Raw genomic sequence first — 15,274 nt, forward strand, 5'->3', positions numbered from 1 at the left:
ATCATTGTTCAAAGTCAACCTGAAGAAAAGAGAAAATGATTAGTCCTCTAAATTTAAGGAGGCAACATGGATACTTATGTGAACTTTTCTGCAAAGAAGAGAAATGCTGAAGCTACTTAAACTGTAACAGTGAAGAAAAGTAGTGGTCCAGAGGTATGTAAAGTACCAAACTCTTGCCACTTTGCTTTTATTGTCAGAATTTCGGTGGATTTCTCAATGTGGCCTACCAAAAAGTTCCTTCAGTTACAGGGTACCACAGATATAAAATCAGAAGAGGAAAAAAAGTAAAAATATAAGTGAAAGGCTTCACCGGCAAATTCTGAAATGAAAGGGTTTTCTTTGAATTCTCTTAGAATAATTGTTAGTATTAAAGAAAATTACCATTACTTACTAGATTTGCTAAATCCAGAAATACATTCTTCCAAAAATTCTAACGTGAGGTGTGGCTCATTGGCTGCCAGTGTCTTACTAATAGAGACAATAAAGAGGGTGTTGTTGGCAGGGATACATAAACCTGATGTCTCTAGTAACTGGCCCTCGATTTTTAAATTAAAGGTACAAGTTAAGGCACACAGAAGATTATAGGCAGCTGACCTAGAAGAAAACACAAATGAAGTTGTTTTAAAACATATTTTTCCTTATAGTTCCAAAATTTTTTCATAACATACAATTTGTGATTCTATTACAAAGTATGATCAACTATTTTTAAGTTTTATGATCAATTAGAAATAAGATGTTATAATTCCACAGTAAAACCAAAATACCCCTTAATCATTTAGGGATTTTATAAAAAGGGAGACACTTGATATAACCACAAGAGCACTGTGAGGCTCCTACGACACAGAGGCGGGGTGCAGGCTTTCCTAAAATAAATCTCACTGGGACATAAAATATGAAAGGACTTATGGTCCTAAGGTGGATCAACAGAAATTAAGTCAGAATAAGGCACACAATACATTTTTAGTAAAGCCAAAACTCAAATTCTGGTTCCCTTTCCCACTAGATCCAGTTATAATGGGGAGCGTAAGGACAGGTATCAGATGGCCCTTCCCTTCATCAAATTAGAATGTGAAAATCTTTAATCAGGTCTGCTGAACTTCTTTCTGGGTGTCCTAAAAGTTACCCTACAAACTGACGGTTAAAAACAAAATTAACTTGTAATTAAGTCCTCCCATTTTTCCCTCTATGACCTCATTACATCATATACAACCACCAATATCGAAAAAAAACTGTAATATCCAGTTTTCATTAAGACCAAACATCACTTACAATAACTGAAAATATATTTAAGCAATTTAGGAGACAGCCTAAAAGACTCAGACTCAATTTAAAAATTTTAATTTTCTCCCCTGTCCAGTAAAGGAAATAGTTTGCTCAGTAAACGTCAGGTTTTCCTTACCTCTGAATGTTTATCATGCTGCTATATTTATGCAACAACCATATAGGAGAACAAAGCCACTAGAATTTAAGTCGCCTAAAGGCTTTTTCTCTGGGATGACATGCTTCAGCAAAAAGCAGAAGTTGTAAGAGATTGCTTTAGGTCACTAGAGAATACAGGTTTACCCAGGCTAATAACTGTTAAAAGGTTGTTTGTATTTTTCAATGAAGGTCTTTGAATTAGAAATTAAAGGCAGGCTTACAGCTCCATGTTCCTAAAATGTGAATATTAGTGTTATTGTTTCTAAGTTTATATATCTTTTTTCGTTTTTAAAAAAATTTTAGTCAGAGTCTCACTATGTTCCCCAGGCTGGTGTGCACTGGTTATTCACAGACATGATTATAGCACACTGCAGCCTTGAACTCCTGAGCTCAAATTGTCCTCCCACCTCAGCCTCCTGAGTAGCTGGGACTACAGGTGTGTGCCACGGTGCTCAGCTTGTATCTTTTACTAATTCCCAGGAATTCTAAGTTATACAATTTTGACAAAACTTTTATCCTGTGTATTTCAACACTTATAAAGAATTGGACTTCCTCAACCCAGGATAGGTGTCACAGACACCTATGAGATAAAGGAAGCAAAGCATACACAAAATCTTGCAATTTCTAAAGCCCGTCCAAGTAAATAAATCTTGATTTTTTTTTTCTTTTTCCTTTTAAGTAAAGGAGAATTTGGAATCCTAAAAGGCCCACTATAAAACCTGGGCTATGTTATCCTCAGGGAAAATATTCAGAAGAATTTACATCTGTAAAAATCTTCAAAGTCTCAAGGTACTTGAGACAAAAAATTATCCTAACTTGGTAAGGAGAGGTGCAAGGAGACGCTGGCAGGGAGGGAAAAGGTAAGATAAGAAAATACTACTTACTAAGTATAAACTATTTGCTAGGTTGCTATACTATACTACTACACATACTATTTTTTAAGCTTTTGTAGGTATATGAGGAAGGCAATTAGCTTTATTTTACAAATGAGGAAACTAGATCTCTGAGAACTTCAGTATCTTGCTCAAAGTACAGAGCTAGAAAGTGGCATACCTGTTCAAACCAAATCTACTCACTCCACAGCCATGCTCTTTCCACATGCATATTCAAATTATTAAGCCTAAATGGAACCAATTACACTCTGCTCAGATGACGTATTTAAGATTTATTTTGAGAATTTTGTTAAGAGTGATGTAGGTGGAAAGTATGCAATACTGTTACCAAGTTATTGAGCATTAGGCCTTCTTTTGTCAAACGATAATCTGACTTGACTTTTAAACTAAATCGTGATATACTTCTGAAAATGGAAAAAAAAATTAGAGGACTTAGAGGAGGAAAAACTTAATTTAGGATACTTTGGGGGAAAAAATCTGCTATGTCGTTTTGTTTTACATGAAAGTTTCCTGGAGAAAAGACATATATTGGTTTAGTGTGAATCACCCTGTTTGGAATTCCACAGTTCATGTGAATACCCCACCACTTGATGATGTCACAGCGGTTAACCAACATTGCATACCTTCCAATTTACAATATTAAGGTAGAGGCTGTTTTAAAATTCATTAAATGGTATCATTTTAAAAGCAACAAACCCCAAATAAAACTGAAGTGAATTTTTAAAAAACCTACCGTAAACTCGGGTCAGAACTGCCTAAATTAAGTAATGCGATATTGAGCAGCGTCCCAGGGACATCTTTTGGCCGAATCTTGGTGTGTTGGGGGATAGAGTCGGGCTGTGACAGCTCCCAGCGGGTCCGGATATGAATGATAGACTGGACAATGGCTTCACACTCCTGGTGCATGAAGGTGAGTGGCGTGCCCTGGTTTGCAATGGTTAAGGTGAACTGGTTCTCATCTACTAGGCAGATTTCTTCAATTTCCGAAGCATAATAGATGTCATTTAAAAAGACTGATTGTCCTAGGACTTTTGTTCGCTCTGCTGAGGTTACTTGGACAGCAGTAGAACCAACCTGGAAAGTGGTGGTGAGGGGGTGAAGTGGAGAAGAATTAAATTATTTTATATAAAATTCTAAAAGGCTCCAGAAACCAACCAACCAAACAAAACACTATGCCATTTAAGGAAGAGTTCCCACCACTGTATATTCAAATGGTTCAGTAATTGTTACGATAAATGTTCTCAAAAGAAATAAACATTTACAAAATTTTTATTTTTTCTTTTTAAAAAGGTCAAGAATCTTATAGAATGCCGGGCACAGTGGCTCATACCTGTAATCCCAGCACTTTGGGAAGCTGAGGTGGGCAGATCACTTGAGGTCAGGAGTTCATGACCAGCCTGGCCAACAACCTCGTCTCTACTAAAACTACAAAAACTAGCCTGCCGTGGCGGTGGGCACCTATAATCCCAGCTACTGGGGAGACTGAGGCAGGAGAATCACTTGAACCCGGGAGGCAGAGGTTGCAGTGAGCCAAGATCATGCCACTGCACTCCAGCCTAGGCGACAGAGTGAGATTCCATACCAAAAAAAAAAAAAAGAATCTTACAGAAAAGTACTGATTTTATCCTGAAGGTTCATGTTCCTCACTTTGCAAAAAGCATGCAATAATCAGAAGAACTCTCATTAGGTAATTTCTACTCTCCACACATTCCTACGATTTGAATGACAACAAACTGCCCTCTCCAAAACACTCTTCTACTTCCAGCCTAACCTAGAACAAAATGTATACATTTCATATCCTCCACAGGACCTCCATGATGACACAAATGTTGGTCTTCCTACATCTAGATTTACATAACCTTTTATTTTTTGAGACAGTCTCCCTTTGTTGCCCAGGCTGGGATGCAGTGGTGCAATCTTGGCTCACTGCAACCTCCACCTCCTGGGTTCAAGTGATTCTTCTGCCTCAGACTCCCATGTAGCTGAGATTACAGGTGCCCACCACCATGCCCAGCTAATGTTTGTATTTTAGTAGAGACGGGGTTTCACCGTGTTGGCCAGGCTGGTCTTGAACTCCTGACCTTAGGCGATCCGCCCACCTGACATCCCAAAGTGCTTGGATTCAGGCGTGAGCCACCACAATGGCCTTACGTGACATTTTATACACCACTATGGGGGTAGGACACCTAGGGAGGCCAGGATATAGTCTAGTCAGTCAAGAAAAGCAATGAATCATTTACAAAACACAGACTAAAACTTACTTTAATAGAAACTTTGGTATCTTTGTGAGCTAGCTTGAGAGCATTGTGGAATACCTTCAGGTCCTCTTCTAAAGCCAAAGTGGCAGCAGGTAGTTTCTGTTGTTCGTGCTCTATGTGCTCAGCCAGTTTCCCAGGACAGTCTATGAAAACAAGCCTTTTGCTACCTTTGAGGCCAGTTAGCAGCCGCTCATGATACTTGGTGTACTCCCTGACCCAGGAGTTACAGTTATAGATATAGACTGCGGAGACGTTGTCATAAGCAAAGCCAGGAAAAACAACAAACCACTTAGAAAGAAAGTCTGTTTTAAAGCGATTGCTAGGCCCGGTATGGGTAAGGTCCACTACAATTTCATATGGCTTTGCATAATATGGCTTTAAAGTCAGTAAGACATGGTATATCAGCAAATCACCATTGATTTGACCAGTTTTGAACCTACGGAAAATGACAAAAAAGACAAAGATTATTAACAGTGCTTTAAATAAATATACAGATGCCACTCATCGATTTTATTTTATGATTCATTTTCTAGAGAGAATAATATAAAACAATTCTTCAAAGTCTAGATTCATTTTTTAATAAGGCTAAGAAAAGAGACAAATCTCCAATTCAAAAATTTTGAGCAACAACAATAAAAAATTTGCTCATTAGTCAAGAAGGGAAGAAAACAGTGGGAATTAGTAGGCTGTCTGCAGGCCCACCAAACTCCTTAGGCAAACAGTCTGGTAGGAATGACCCATCTGGAGCTCTGGAGTGAGACGGTTTTAGCCAATCCATTTATTCCACCTTGATCACAGACTGATTCAGCAATGAACACATGATTCAAACCAGGACAACCAGGGCCAAAGAGGCCCAGTTCAGGTACTTTAGCTTGAATTGTTGGGATCTGAGATATTTCTTTCCTGGTGTTTATAAACAAGGGAATACATAGCCCTAGGAGTTGCTAGCTCATATTTTGGGATATAAAAGAAGAGCTTCTCAAAAGACTGAAGAGAAAGAGCTGAGAAATAAAGAGACAAACTGGAGCCTTGGCCATATCATTTGTGTCTTAGATAAAGCCTCTCCTGGGGTCAAATTTATCCCAGGACTACTTTAGTTATATAAGCCAATAAATACCGTGTGTTGATTAAGCCATATTAGGTCATATGTTGCTTAAAACCAAAATAATACTAATAAATGTGAGCGGCCACAGTGAGGACCATGAAAAAGCCCTGAAGTAATGGTACCAAAGTTTCAAATCAAAAGAATCTATATTAACTTAGGCCCAAAGTTTTCTGTATGTGATGATTCTGGTGATAATACTACTAAGTAAGTTAAAACAAATATCTTGGCCGGGCGTGGTGGCTCAAGCCTGTAATCCCAGCACTTGGGGAAGCTGAGACGGGCGGATCACAAGGTCAGGAGATCGAGACCATCCTGGCGAACACAGTGAAACCCCGTCTCTACTAAAAATACAAAAAACTAGCCGGGCGAGGTGGCGGGCGCCTGTAGTCCCAGCTACTTGGCAGGCTGAGGCAGGAGAATGGCGGGAACCCGGGAGGCGGAGCTTGCGGTGAGCTGAGATCCGGCCACTGCACTCCAGCGGGGGCGACAGAGCAAGACTCCGCCTCAAAAATAAATAAATAAATAAATAAATATCTTTACCTCAGAGGTTGATTAATGGATATAAAAATATAATTAGGGCTTGGCACAGTGGCTCACGCCTGTATTCCCAGCACTCTGGGAGGCTGAGGCCGGTGGGTTACATAAGGCCAGCCTGGCCAACATGGCAAAACCCTGTCTCTACTAAAAATACAAAAATTAGCCAGGAATGGTCGTGCATGTCTGTAATCCCAGCTACTTGGGAGGCTGAGGCACAAGAAGCACTTGGACCTGGGAGGCAGAGGCTGCAGTGAGTTGAGACTGTACCACTGCACTTCAGCCTGGGCAACAGTGAGACTGTCTTAAAAAAAAAAAAAAAAAAAAAATATATATATATATATATATGTATTATGATAATTAGATAGAAGGAACAAGTTCTACTATTCATAGTAAGGTGACTAGTTAATAGTAACGTTGTATATTTCAAAACAGCTAGACGAAACAATTTATTTTCTTTGAGGCAATGGATATCCTAATCACCCTGATTTAATCATTACACATTATATGCATGTATCAAAATATCACACATACAGGCAGGGCATGGTGGCTCACACCTGTAATCCCAGCATTTTGGGAGGCCAAGACAGGCAGATCACCTGAGGTCAGGAGGTCAAGACTAGCCTGGCCAACATGGCGAAACCCCGTCTCTACTAAAAATACAAAAATTAGCTGGGCGTGGTGGCACATGCCTGTAGTCCCAGCTACTTGGGAGGCTGAGGCAGGAGAATTGCTTGAACCCAGGAAGCAGAGTTTGCAGTGAGCTGAGATTGCGCCACTGTACTCCAACTTGGGCGATAGAGGGAGACTCCAACAAAAAAAAAAGCAAAAACAAAACAAAACAAAACAAATCACACATACCCCACTAATATGTACAAATTATCATGTATCAATAAAAAACTCCACCTCAGAGTTTTTAATCTTGTTGGGAGAAAATAAGATAAAAATATGACAAGTCAAATGATTTTAAAACAAGTCAAATATTTCAAGATAAACGATGTGAGGTAGAATGTAATCACTTGTCAAAGAACTGCAGAGAAAATACTGTTATTAAGACAAGAGAGAGAGAGAGAGATCAACACAAACTGGGCAGTCAGTGAAAGCTATATAGAAGATACAGTGGCTGAATCGGGTAAAGAGGAATGCAGAACTCAGCAAGAGGATTGGGCACGCCTTATGGAGAAAGACAAAAAGGAAAAGACACCGGTAACTAGATGTGTTGAAGAGACAGCTAGTCTAGCCAGAATGGAGGATTCAGGTAGGGAAGTTTTGAGAGAGAAAGCTGGGAAAATACAGAATAGTCAAATTGTGAAGAGACCACAACTGCTCAAAACCAAAGGGCTTAGGTTTTCTCCTAGGGGCTCATCATTTCTCAGCATATGTTCTGTGGACTACTGGCATCAGAATCACCTGTGATGCTTGATAAAAACGCAGTTTTCTGGTCCCAACCTGGACCTACTAAATATGAATCTATGTAGCGGGGCCTGGAAATTTTTATCATGGTTGTTTTTTTTTTTTTTTTTTTCTTAACTCAGGCTGGACTGCAGTGGCATGGTCACGGCTCACTGTAGCCTTGACCTTCCCAGGCTCAGGTGATCCTCCCACCTCAGCCTCCTGAGTAGCTGGGAATACAGATAAGCACCACCCATGACCAGCTAGTGGTTTTTTTTTTTTTTCTTTTTTGTAGAGACAGGATTTTGCCATGCTGCCCAGGCTGGTCTCGAACTTCTGTGGCTCAAGTAATCCTCTCGCCTCAGCCTCCCAAAGTGCTGAGATTACAGGTGTGAGCCACCATGTCCTGCTTTTATTGTTTTTAAACAATCCTCTCATCTGATGTTTAAGTACACAAACATTTCTGAATCATTACTGTAAGTATTAGGGAATGTTCAACCGGTTTTATTTTCCCTTAAAGAAACGGGTGATATGACCAAAGACAGTGATGTACAAAAGATATATGAAGGAGTCAGGGCTACCGAAAAGGTACTGTAGTCTAGGTATGACCTGATAAGGATCTAAAATACTACTGTAGACAGTAAAGACAGGGAAAAAGAAACTGATCCAAGAATATGAAGGAAGGACCAACATGATTCAAAGTCTGATCAGGACTGAGAGGACTTGAATTAAAATGGTGTGTTGTATACTAAGCCTCTGATATTAGAATGTTGCTATCATGAACAGAAACAAGAAGACTGTGACAGGCAGTCTCTTTTAAAGAAAAAATAAAGTTCTTTTTATTTTATTAACTTAATTAATTTTTAAGAGATGGAGTCTTGCTATGTTACCCAGGCTGGATTTGAACTCCTGGGCTCCAGTGATCCTCCTACCTCAGCCTCCCTAGTTGCTGGGATTACAGATAGGTGCTGCCATACCCAGTTTTTTTTGTTTTGTTTTGTTTTGTTTTTTTGAGACAGAGTCTTACTCTGTCACCCAGGTTGGAATGCAATGGCATGATCTCAGCTCATGCAACCGAGATCTCATGATCTCTGCAGCCTCCACCTCCCGGGTTCAAGCAATTCTCCCATCTCAGCCTCCCAAGTAGCTAGGACTACAGGTGCACGCCACCCGGCCCAACTAATTTTTGTATTTTTAGTAGAGACAGGTTTTCTCTATGTCAGCCAGGCTGGTCTTGAACTCCTGGCCTCAAGTGATCTGCCTGCCTCACCCTCCCAAAGTGCTGGGATTGCAGGCATGAGCCACCGTGTCCAGCCCATACCCAGTTCTTAAAGTCTGTTTCAGACATGTTAAACTTGAGGTGATGACAGGATGTTTGACAGTTGTGTGTGTGTGTGTGTGTGTATACACACACTACACCACACAAAAGCATTTTCTGTCCCATATAATCTAAGCTTACTAGATATTTTCTCAAATAATTGATGCAGTTCCACAATTGTATGTTATCTGACCAGTATCCCATGGACTCCAAACTCACATTTTCAAATCAGTCTGTAGATTTCAAATACATCTTTTAGAGAAGATTTGAAATGGAAGATACCATTTCAAAACCTCTTTCGAATGACACTAAAGCATGTAGCAGGCCTATAGAATGAGCATACTGTCAAACGGCATTAAGTGGAAAACCCTCCCTGTTCTGGAGGCGGGGATTTGTTCTACAAAGCCTCCTGTCATGCCAGTGGCCAACTAGACGAGTTGGAGTTTTTTCTTTTTTTTTTTTCCCCCCGTGACATGTGCTTTAGTTGCAGTGGAAAGGAAATGTGTCATCTGTGGTTTGGTTTTAAAAGTGGAAAACTAGCTGCACATATCCTTTTTTTACTGCAGATTTACTTTAAGGCTCATATTCTCCAAGTCTATTCTGCTTTGAATAAGAAGACAAGAAAAGAAGTGGTTTATCAAAATCACGTTATAATCAGATTTTGACCAAGCATTTTGTAAGGTAGGTCATATATATATACGGCTTTTCTTATGTCTTTTCACTTCTAACTTTTGACAGATTAGTGTTCGAGGAAATGCTATCAAAATGAATAAGAATCTCACTAACAAACTAGAATCGTCACCGAAAATGTATACTTTTTTTTCTGTCCTATCACATAAATTTTAAGTTAGAAATGAAAAAATTTACCATCACCATGGAGTTTTAAATTAGGATTAGGAAGGATTTAAGTTTGGATTCCACAAGTAAACCGCAAATGTTTTGTTATTTTTCAAAAGTTAAAAAATAAATTTCTCTTCACTAATGCTTGGACATTACAAATTCTACTGAAAATAAATTCTACCAAAAATGATCAGAGGTAAGAAAATTTGGATAACACAACCTGGCCTCCAAGGCATAAACTGGTGTAAAAACAGTCCTCAATTCTCAGGCATTTGTAAGGGCAAGAGAAAGTCTCATTTTGTCAGACAGTTTGTTTATTTGGGCATTGCAGTACATCTGGCTGAAGACAATCAACAGCAGGCCTATTATCTGTCCCGTGGTAAGCACTGTTAAAATGTGTACCAATACTATGATGTATACTACACTGTTAATGAACTAATGTGACAAGAATAATCCACTTTAAATCATTATAGCATCTAATACAGAAGTCCAGTCTAGTATAAAAAGAAGGAAATTACTTGCTAATCCAATTTCAAGTATTTCTTTTTGTGAAATAATCATGAAATATCCAAAGATTTATGTCACTAAACTTAAAAATTAAAGATGAACACTATTATACAAAAGCCAGTGACTTGTGCCTTTAACTGTCTACTAAAAGTCATAATCTAAAAAGTAATCTTAATCCTAGACTATTTAATAATAGAGTTTTCCTCCCTACTATTAATATGAAATATAGTCTCCAGTTAGCATTGTTTATTACATGCTACTTTTGTTTGTATAACTCAACATATCACATTTCTTATTTTCAATTTCTTTATTTTAATAGTATACAAATGTTAGCCAATGACATATAACAATCATTTCTTATAAAACCTTGATATTCAAAAGCCTGACTAGCAGTGGCATCCATGTTGCTTAGGAGTTGGTTTGGAAACAAAGATTTTCAGGCCCTACCTATACTAGCTAGGTAAGAATCTGCTTATTTCTTTCTTTCTTTTTTTTTTTTTTAAAAGGACTCCTATGTACATTTGAGAAGAATTTCTATAGCACACATAGGGTTCTTAACCAGGCAATTTCATTTAGTAAATCTCAGGAGAACAATATAGTTTTGCTTTTAGTTCATTCAAATAAATGCTAACAATAAAATACTCCTTTCAAAAGTAGCTCAAGACAAACAGGTATATTATTATAAGATACCTCAATAATGACTGTAAATCTTTCCTGCTGGGTTAGCGGTACATGAAACTGTTAAATTCTAAGATATGCCATTTCCATATAAATCAATTATATGGTAGATAATAAAAACTTAAAATATAACTTGTCTCCTTTTTGTTCTGGTTTCCAACAAGCTCAGGGCCAGAGTGGAAATTCAACTTTTTCAATTATATGTTGAGATGCTTAGAATCTGCCACTTCATCCCAAATCAAGATCCTGATGCTCTATTTCTATTTTATTACACATTTTCTTTTCTTTTTTTTTTTTTTACAATTATGTCAAAATCAGAAAAAATGCTAAGTATAAATGATGCTTTAAAAGAAAACCCAACAACTTCTGTTGAACTTTTAAGTCTATTCAGAGGAAATCTGCTGCTTTTTTTCAGATTTTTAGGTTGAGAAAAACCAGTATGCCTTTGCCTTCAGAAAGACAGTCAGTCCGGGGAAATAGAAATGAAAAGAGACAACCACCACAGTAAAACTGTGTTCACAAATATACTTACAAATGTATTTCTAAGTACCAGCTTTATTCTAAGCTTCAAGATGAACACCCAAGAAGGAAAAAGAACACCTTGAATTCCTATTAGAAGTTCAGTTTCTTTTGGTTGCTACCAAACTTCCCCTCTTCCCACCAAAAAAAAATTTGCATTTTTATTTCATACATGAAGCAAGAAGGTCAAGGTCACATTTCTTCCGTAAAGATTGGTGACAGGTTAGAGGGTGGGTAGTTTCTGCAAGAATGATCCTTAATTTTTTTTTTTTTAAAGAAGGAATCAGAAAAGTAAAAGCAGAACTGACTGACTCAAAGCAGAAGTCTAACATGCTTCAAAGGGAGAAAACCATATAAAGTCACGATATTCCACTTAAAATGATTAATATTTATTTGTAATGCTAACTTCTAGCATCTAAAAGTGTAATAGGAAGTAAAATGCTTCTTCACACATAGCTGAACAGGGAAGAAATTCAGTTGAGAATGAATTCAGGGTAGTGAATATTAGGCATAAACTTGTAGTTTACCCGTAACATCTCAACACTACTTTTAACTACAGTTACCAAAACTAGGATCCATTATTCTTTTACAAACTAACAAATTATATTGCTATCCCAACAGATTACCAGTATGCCCACGGACATGGAACACACAAGACATTACCTACATCTTGCCTTTCTGATGACAACAGTTTTTTCTTTGTCTCCTGGAACAAAAGCAAACTATACCCATCTGTGGGCTAACAGCACTACTTCCTGGGATTCAGTTATTCAAAATGAGACAGGCAGAAACCAAAATGAAAACATTAACACAAACCCTATAACTCCTAAAGCAGATTATAAAGGTAATTCTACAAACATGCCTGAAACATCTCACATCGTATCTTTAACTTCTAAATCTGAAGGGGAGCTTTATATACCTTCTGTCGTCAGCAACAGTCCTTCAACAGTACAGAGCACTGAAAACACAAGCAAAAGTCATGGTGAAATTTTCAAAAAGGATGTCTGTGCGGAAAACAACAACAACATGGCTATGCTAATTTGCTTAATTATAATTGCAGTGCTTTTTCTTATCTGTACCTTTCTATTTCTATCAACTGTGGTTTTAGCAAACAAAGTCTCATCTCTCAGACGATCAAAACAAGCAGGCAAGCGTCAGCCTAGAAGCAATGGTGATTTTCTGGCAAGCGGTCTATGGCCTGCTGAATCAGACACTTGGAAAAGAACAAAACAGCTCACAGGACCCAACCTAGTGATGCAATCTACTGGACTGCTCACAGCTACAAGAGAAAGAAAAGATGAAGAAGGAACTGAAAAACTTACTAACGAACAGATGGGTTAGTGAAGAAAAATGCAAAGTAGCAATGAGAAGGGTTATGGAGTAAAAATGAAGTCAGTTGGTATTTAATCCCAAAGTGTTGTTCTGATGATCTAAAATTTGACAAGGCAGATCTTGCAATTTAGAATCAGTGGGTGAGACGGGGAGAAGTATGCCTGCTTAATTACTTAAACTGTGTACTTTCGTTTTGACACTGAATATTTTAAAAAGCAAATAATAAAATAACTAAGCATTTGAGGAAAGTTTTAAGGATAAATTGAGGAAACTGATTAACAGAGATAGCAAGGGATAATTAAATAAATATTCCCTATGTAGCAATAGTGGTTAGATGACCTTTGTCTGAATGTAATTAAACTTTGAAGAGTTTTAGTGTCCTTAAAGCCAAATATATGCTTTAACATCAAATGGAAGTCAAATTCCTAATGCAAAGATAGAGCTAAACTGTGCAATTTAATGGTACCTTCTTTGCTGGATGTGGCAGAATCCATACCAGCTTATCAATCAACACAGCTAATTTTAGCCTAGATGCTTTTATCTTTCATATGGCACACGTGAGAAAGTGTTTTTCTACTATTAATATTAAATTAAAACCTTTAATTTTGTATAATAAATTAAAACTCAGAATAAACTTGTGACTATGTATATTTCCATTCACTTTATTACTTTAGAGAACACGTTGTAAAGATCAGTAAGAAACAGAGCACGACTAAAATAAATAAGATTTATAGCTACACCAATAGGCTAAGTGTAAATGCAAAGTATTTTTTACTGTTTAAGATTAATAATATTCATCTTTTCTATAAATACTACTTACTGGAACATTAACAGCAAGTACTCAAGGGTTGATTAATATTTGGACTTCAAGGATGCCAAGTAGCCTAATGATTGATTTGGGGGGTGCGTGTGTGTGTGTGTGTGTGTGTGTGTGTGTGTATGTTCAAATTTGGAAAACTGGATACTTCAGGTTATTATTTAACCTTTCAATAAACTGGCTACAAGTAAAATAATGACTTACATTTAAGTTGAGACCCCCCCCATCTTCAATTAAATATATTACAAAAATTGGTTTGACAGACTTTCCAAATATCTACTGAAATTAACACAGGGCTAAGATCAGGCCGCATTTCAAAAACTCATCCCTTATTGGGCATTTATTTTGGCCAATATACTAACCATTTTAAAAAATATTTTTTATACATTTTTTCCCAAGTATGACTACAACCTTACTCTCCCTTAGTTCTAAGCTAGTGATTCTTACCCTGGCTGCATGTCAGAATCACCTGAAAAGTTTTTTAAAAACACCAATGCCTAATCCCCATGTCTTCCTTCTGATGCAACTGGAATGGGGTGAACTCTAGGCATTGGTAATTTTTACGTAACTCTCAAGGTGATAACTGCTCTTGGTCATCAAATTCAAACGTCTAGGTATTATTAAAATGAAAGGAAAAAAATAAAGCATCATTTTTATTATCAATTTATTAGCAGTTTGTAAAAACCAAATCTATTCTCTAAACAAGAAATCATAAAAATATTATTCCAGACAAAGTTAAGTGTCAACAAAGTAAAAAGGAAAGCATAAGAATATTCATGCCAGTTATGGTGACTGAAATCAGGTTATCTTTTGAGCGGAAAAATGACCCAGATTAGAAATGAAACTGGACAGACTTCCCATTCTGTGCAAAAATTGAAAATTTGAGATTGTGCACCAACACATCCAGTAATAACACAAAGCACTCCTTGAATCAAGGGTCATAAATAAATACTTGTCAGAGAAAATTAAAAGAAATTAGCATCATTATAAAACTAGGAAATTACTTTCATATTCAACATACTAGTCAAACATTTTCTCACCAGACAGCTTCTACCACAGGGATATTTAAAAGAGTATTTAAAATTCACCACTTACTATCTTGGCTACTAAACATACACTCTCAGAATGATACTATCCAATGATAGTTACTGAACAAACAGAAGTGGTTCCTTTCCAAATGACAGGTATTTAAAAATCGTAGATAAGATACCTTTGAGTTCAAAATTTAAAAGACATTCAGTTTTGAACAAAAACACACTCCCTATCCCTGGGTATTACAGTTCACCAGCTTAATTCAGAGATTTAAAAATAGTGAATCAGGTCAGGCACAGTGGCTTACACCTATAATCCTAACATTTCAGAGGCCAAGGTGGGAGGATCACCTGAGGCCAGGAGTTCAAGGCCAGCCTGCACAACAAAGTAAGAGCCTCATCTTTATAATAAATAAGTAAGTCAGCCAGCCAGCATAGTAGCATGTGCCTGTAGTCCCAGCTGCTCCAGAGGCTGAGGCAGGAGGATTGCTTGAGGTCAGGAGTTCGAGACCAGCCTGGGCAACACAGCAATACCCTGTCTCTAAAAACAACAATACTTCCAAAAATCAGTGAATCAAAAGCTTTATATAGCATATGAGTATATTATGCTTTATAGTAGGAGCCCGTTAAA

At 37.5% G+C, this 15,274-nt stretch overlaps 2 protein-coding genes across 2 annotated transcripts in view; one reads left to right on the forward strand and one right to left on the reverse strand.

Annotated features, from left to right (window-relative positions):
• The window catches only part of NF1 (neurofibromin 1), a 294,673-nt gene that overhangs the window by 46,374 nt on the left and 233,025 nt on the right, over positions 1-15,274 (reverse strand). Inside the window, 3 exon segments of the mRNA XM_033184286.1 lie at positions 392-594; positions 3,046-3,386; positions 4,574-5,006. Coding sequence (XP_033040177.1) covers positions 392-594; positions 3,046-3,386; positions 4,574-5,006 — 977 coding nt within the window.
• Positions 9,215-13,443, forward strand: EVI2A (ecotropic viral integration site 2A). The gene is made up of 2 exons (XM_033184289.1): positions 9,215-9,600; positions 12,085-13,443. Exon 2 carries the CDS (start codon positions 12,094-12,096, stop codon positions 12,802-12,804), a length of 711 nt encoding a protein of 236 aa, XP_033040180.1. The 5' UTR covers positions 9,215-9,600; positions 12,085-12,093; the 3' UTR covers positions 12,805-13,443.

The sequence above is a fragment of the Trachypithecus francoisi genome, unplaced genomic scaffold (genome assembly GCF_009764315.1).
Source record: "Trachypithecus francoisi isolate TF-2019V2 unplaced genomic scaffold, Tfra_2.0 Lachesis_group20, whole genome shotgun sequence".
Classification (NCBI taxonomy): Eukaryota; Metazoa; Chordata; class Mammalia; order Primates; family Cercopithecidae; genus Trachypithecus; species Trachypithecus francoisi.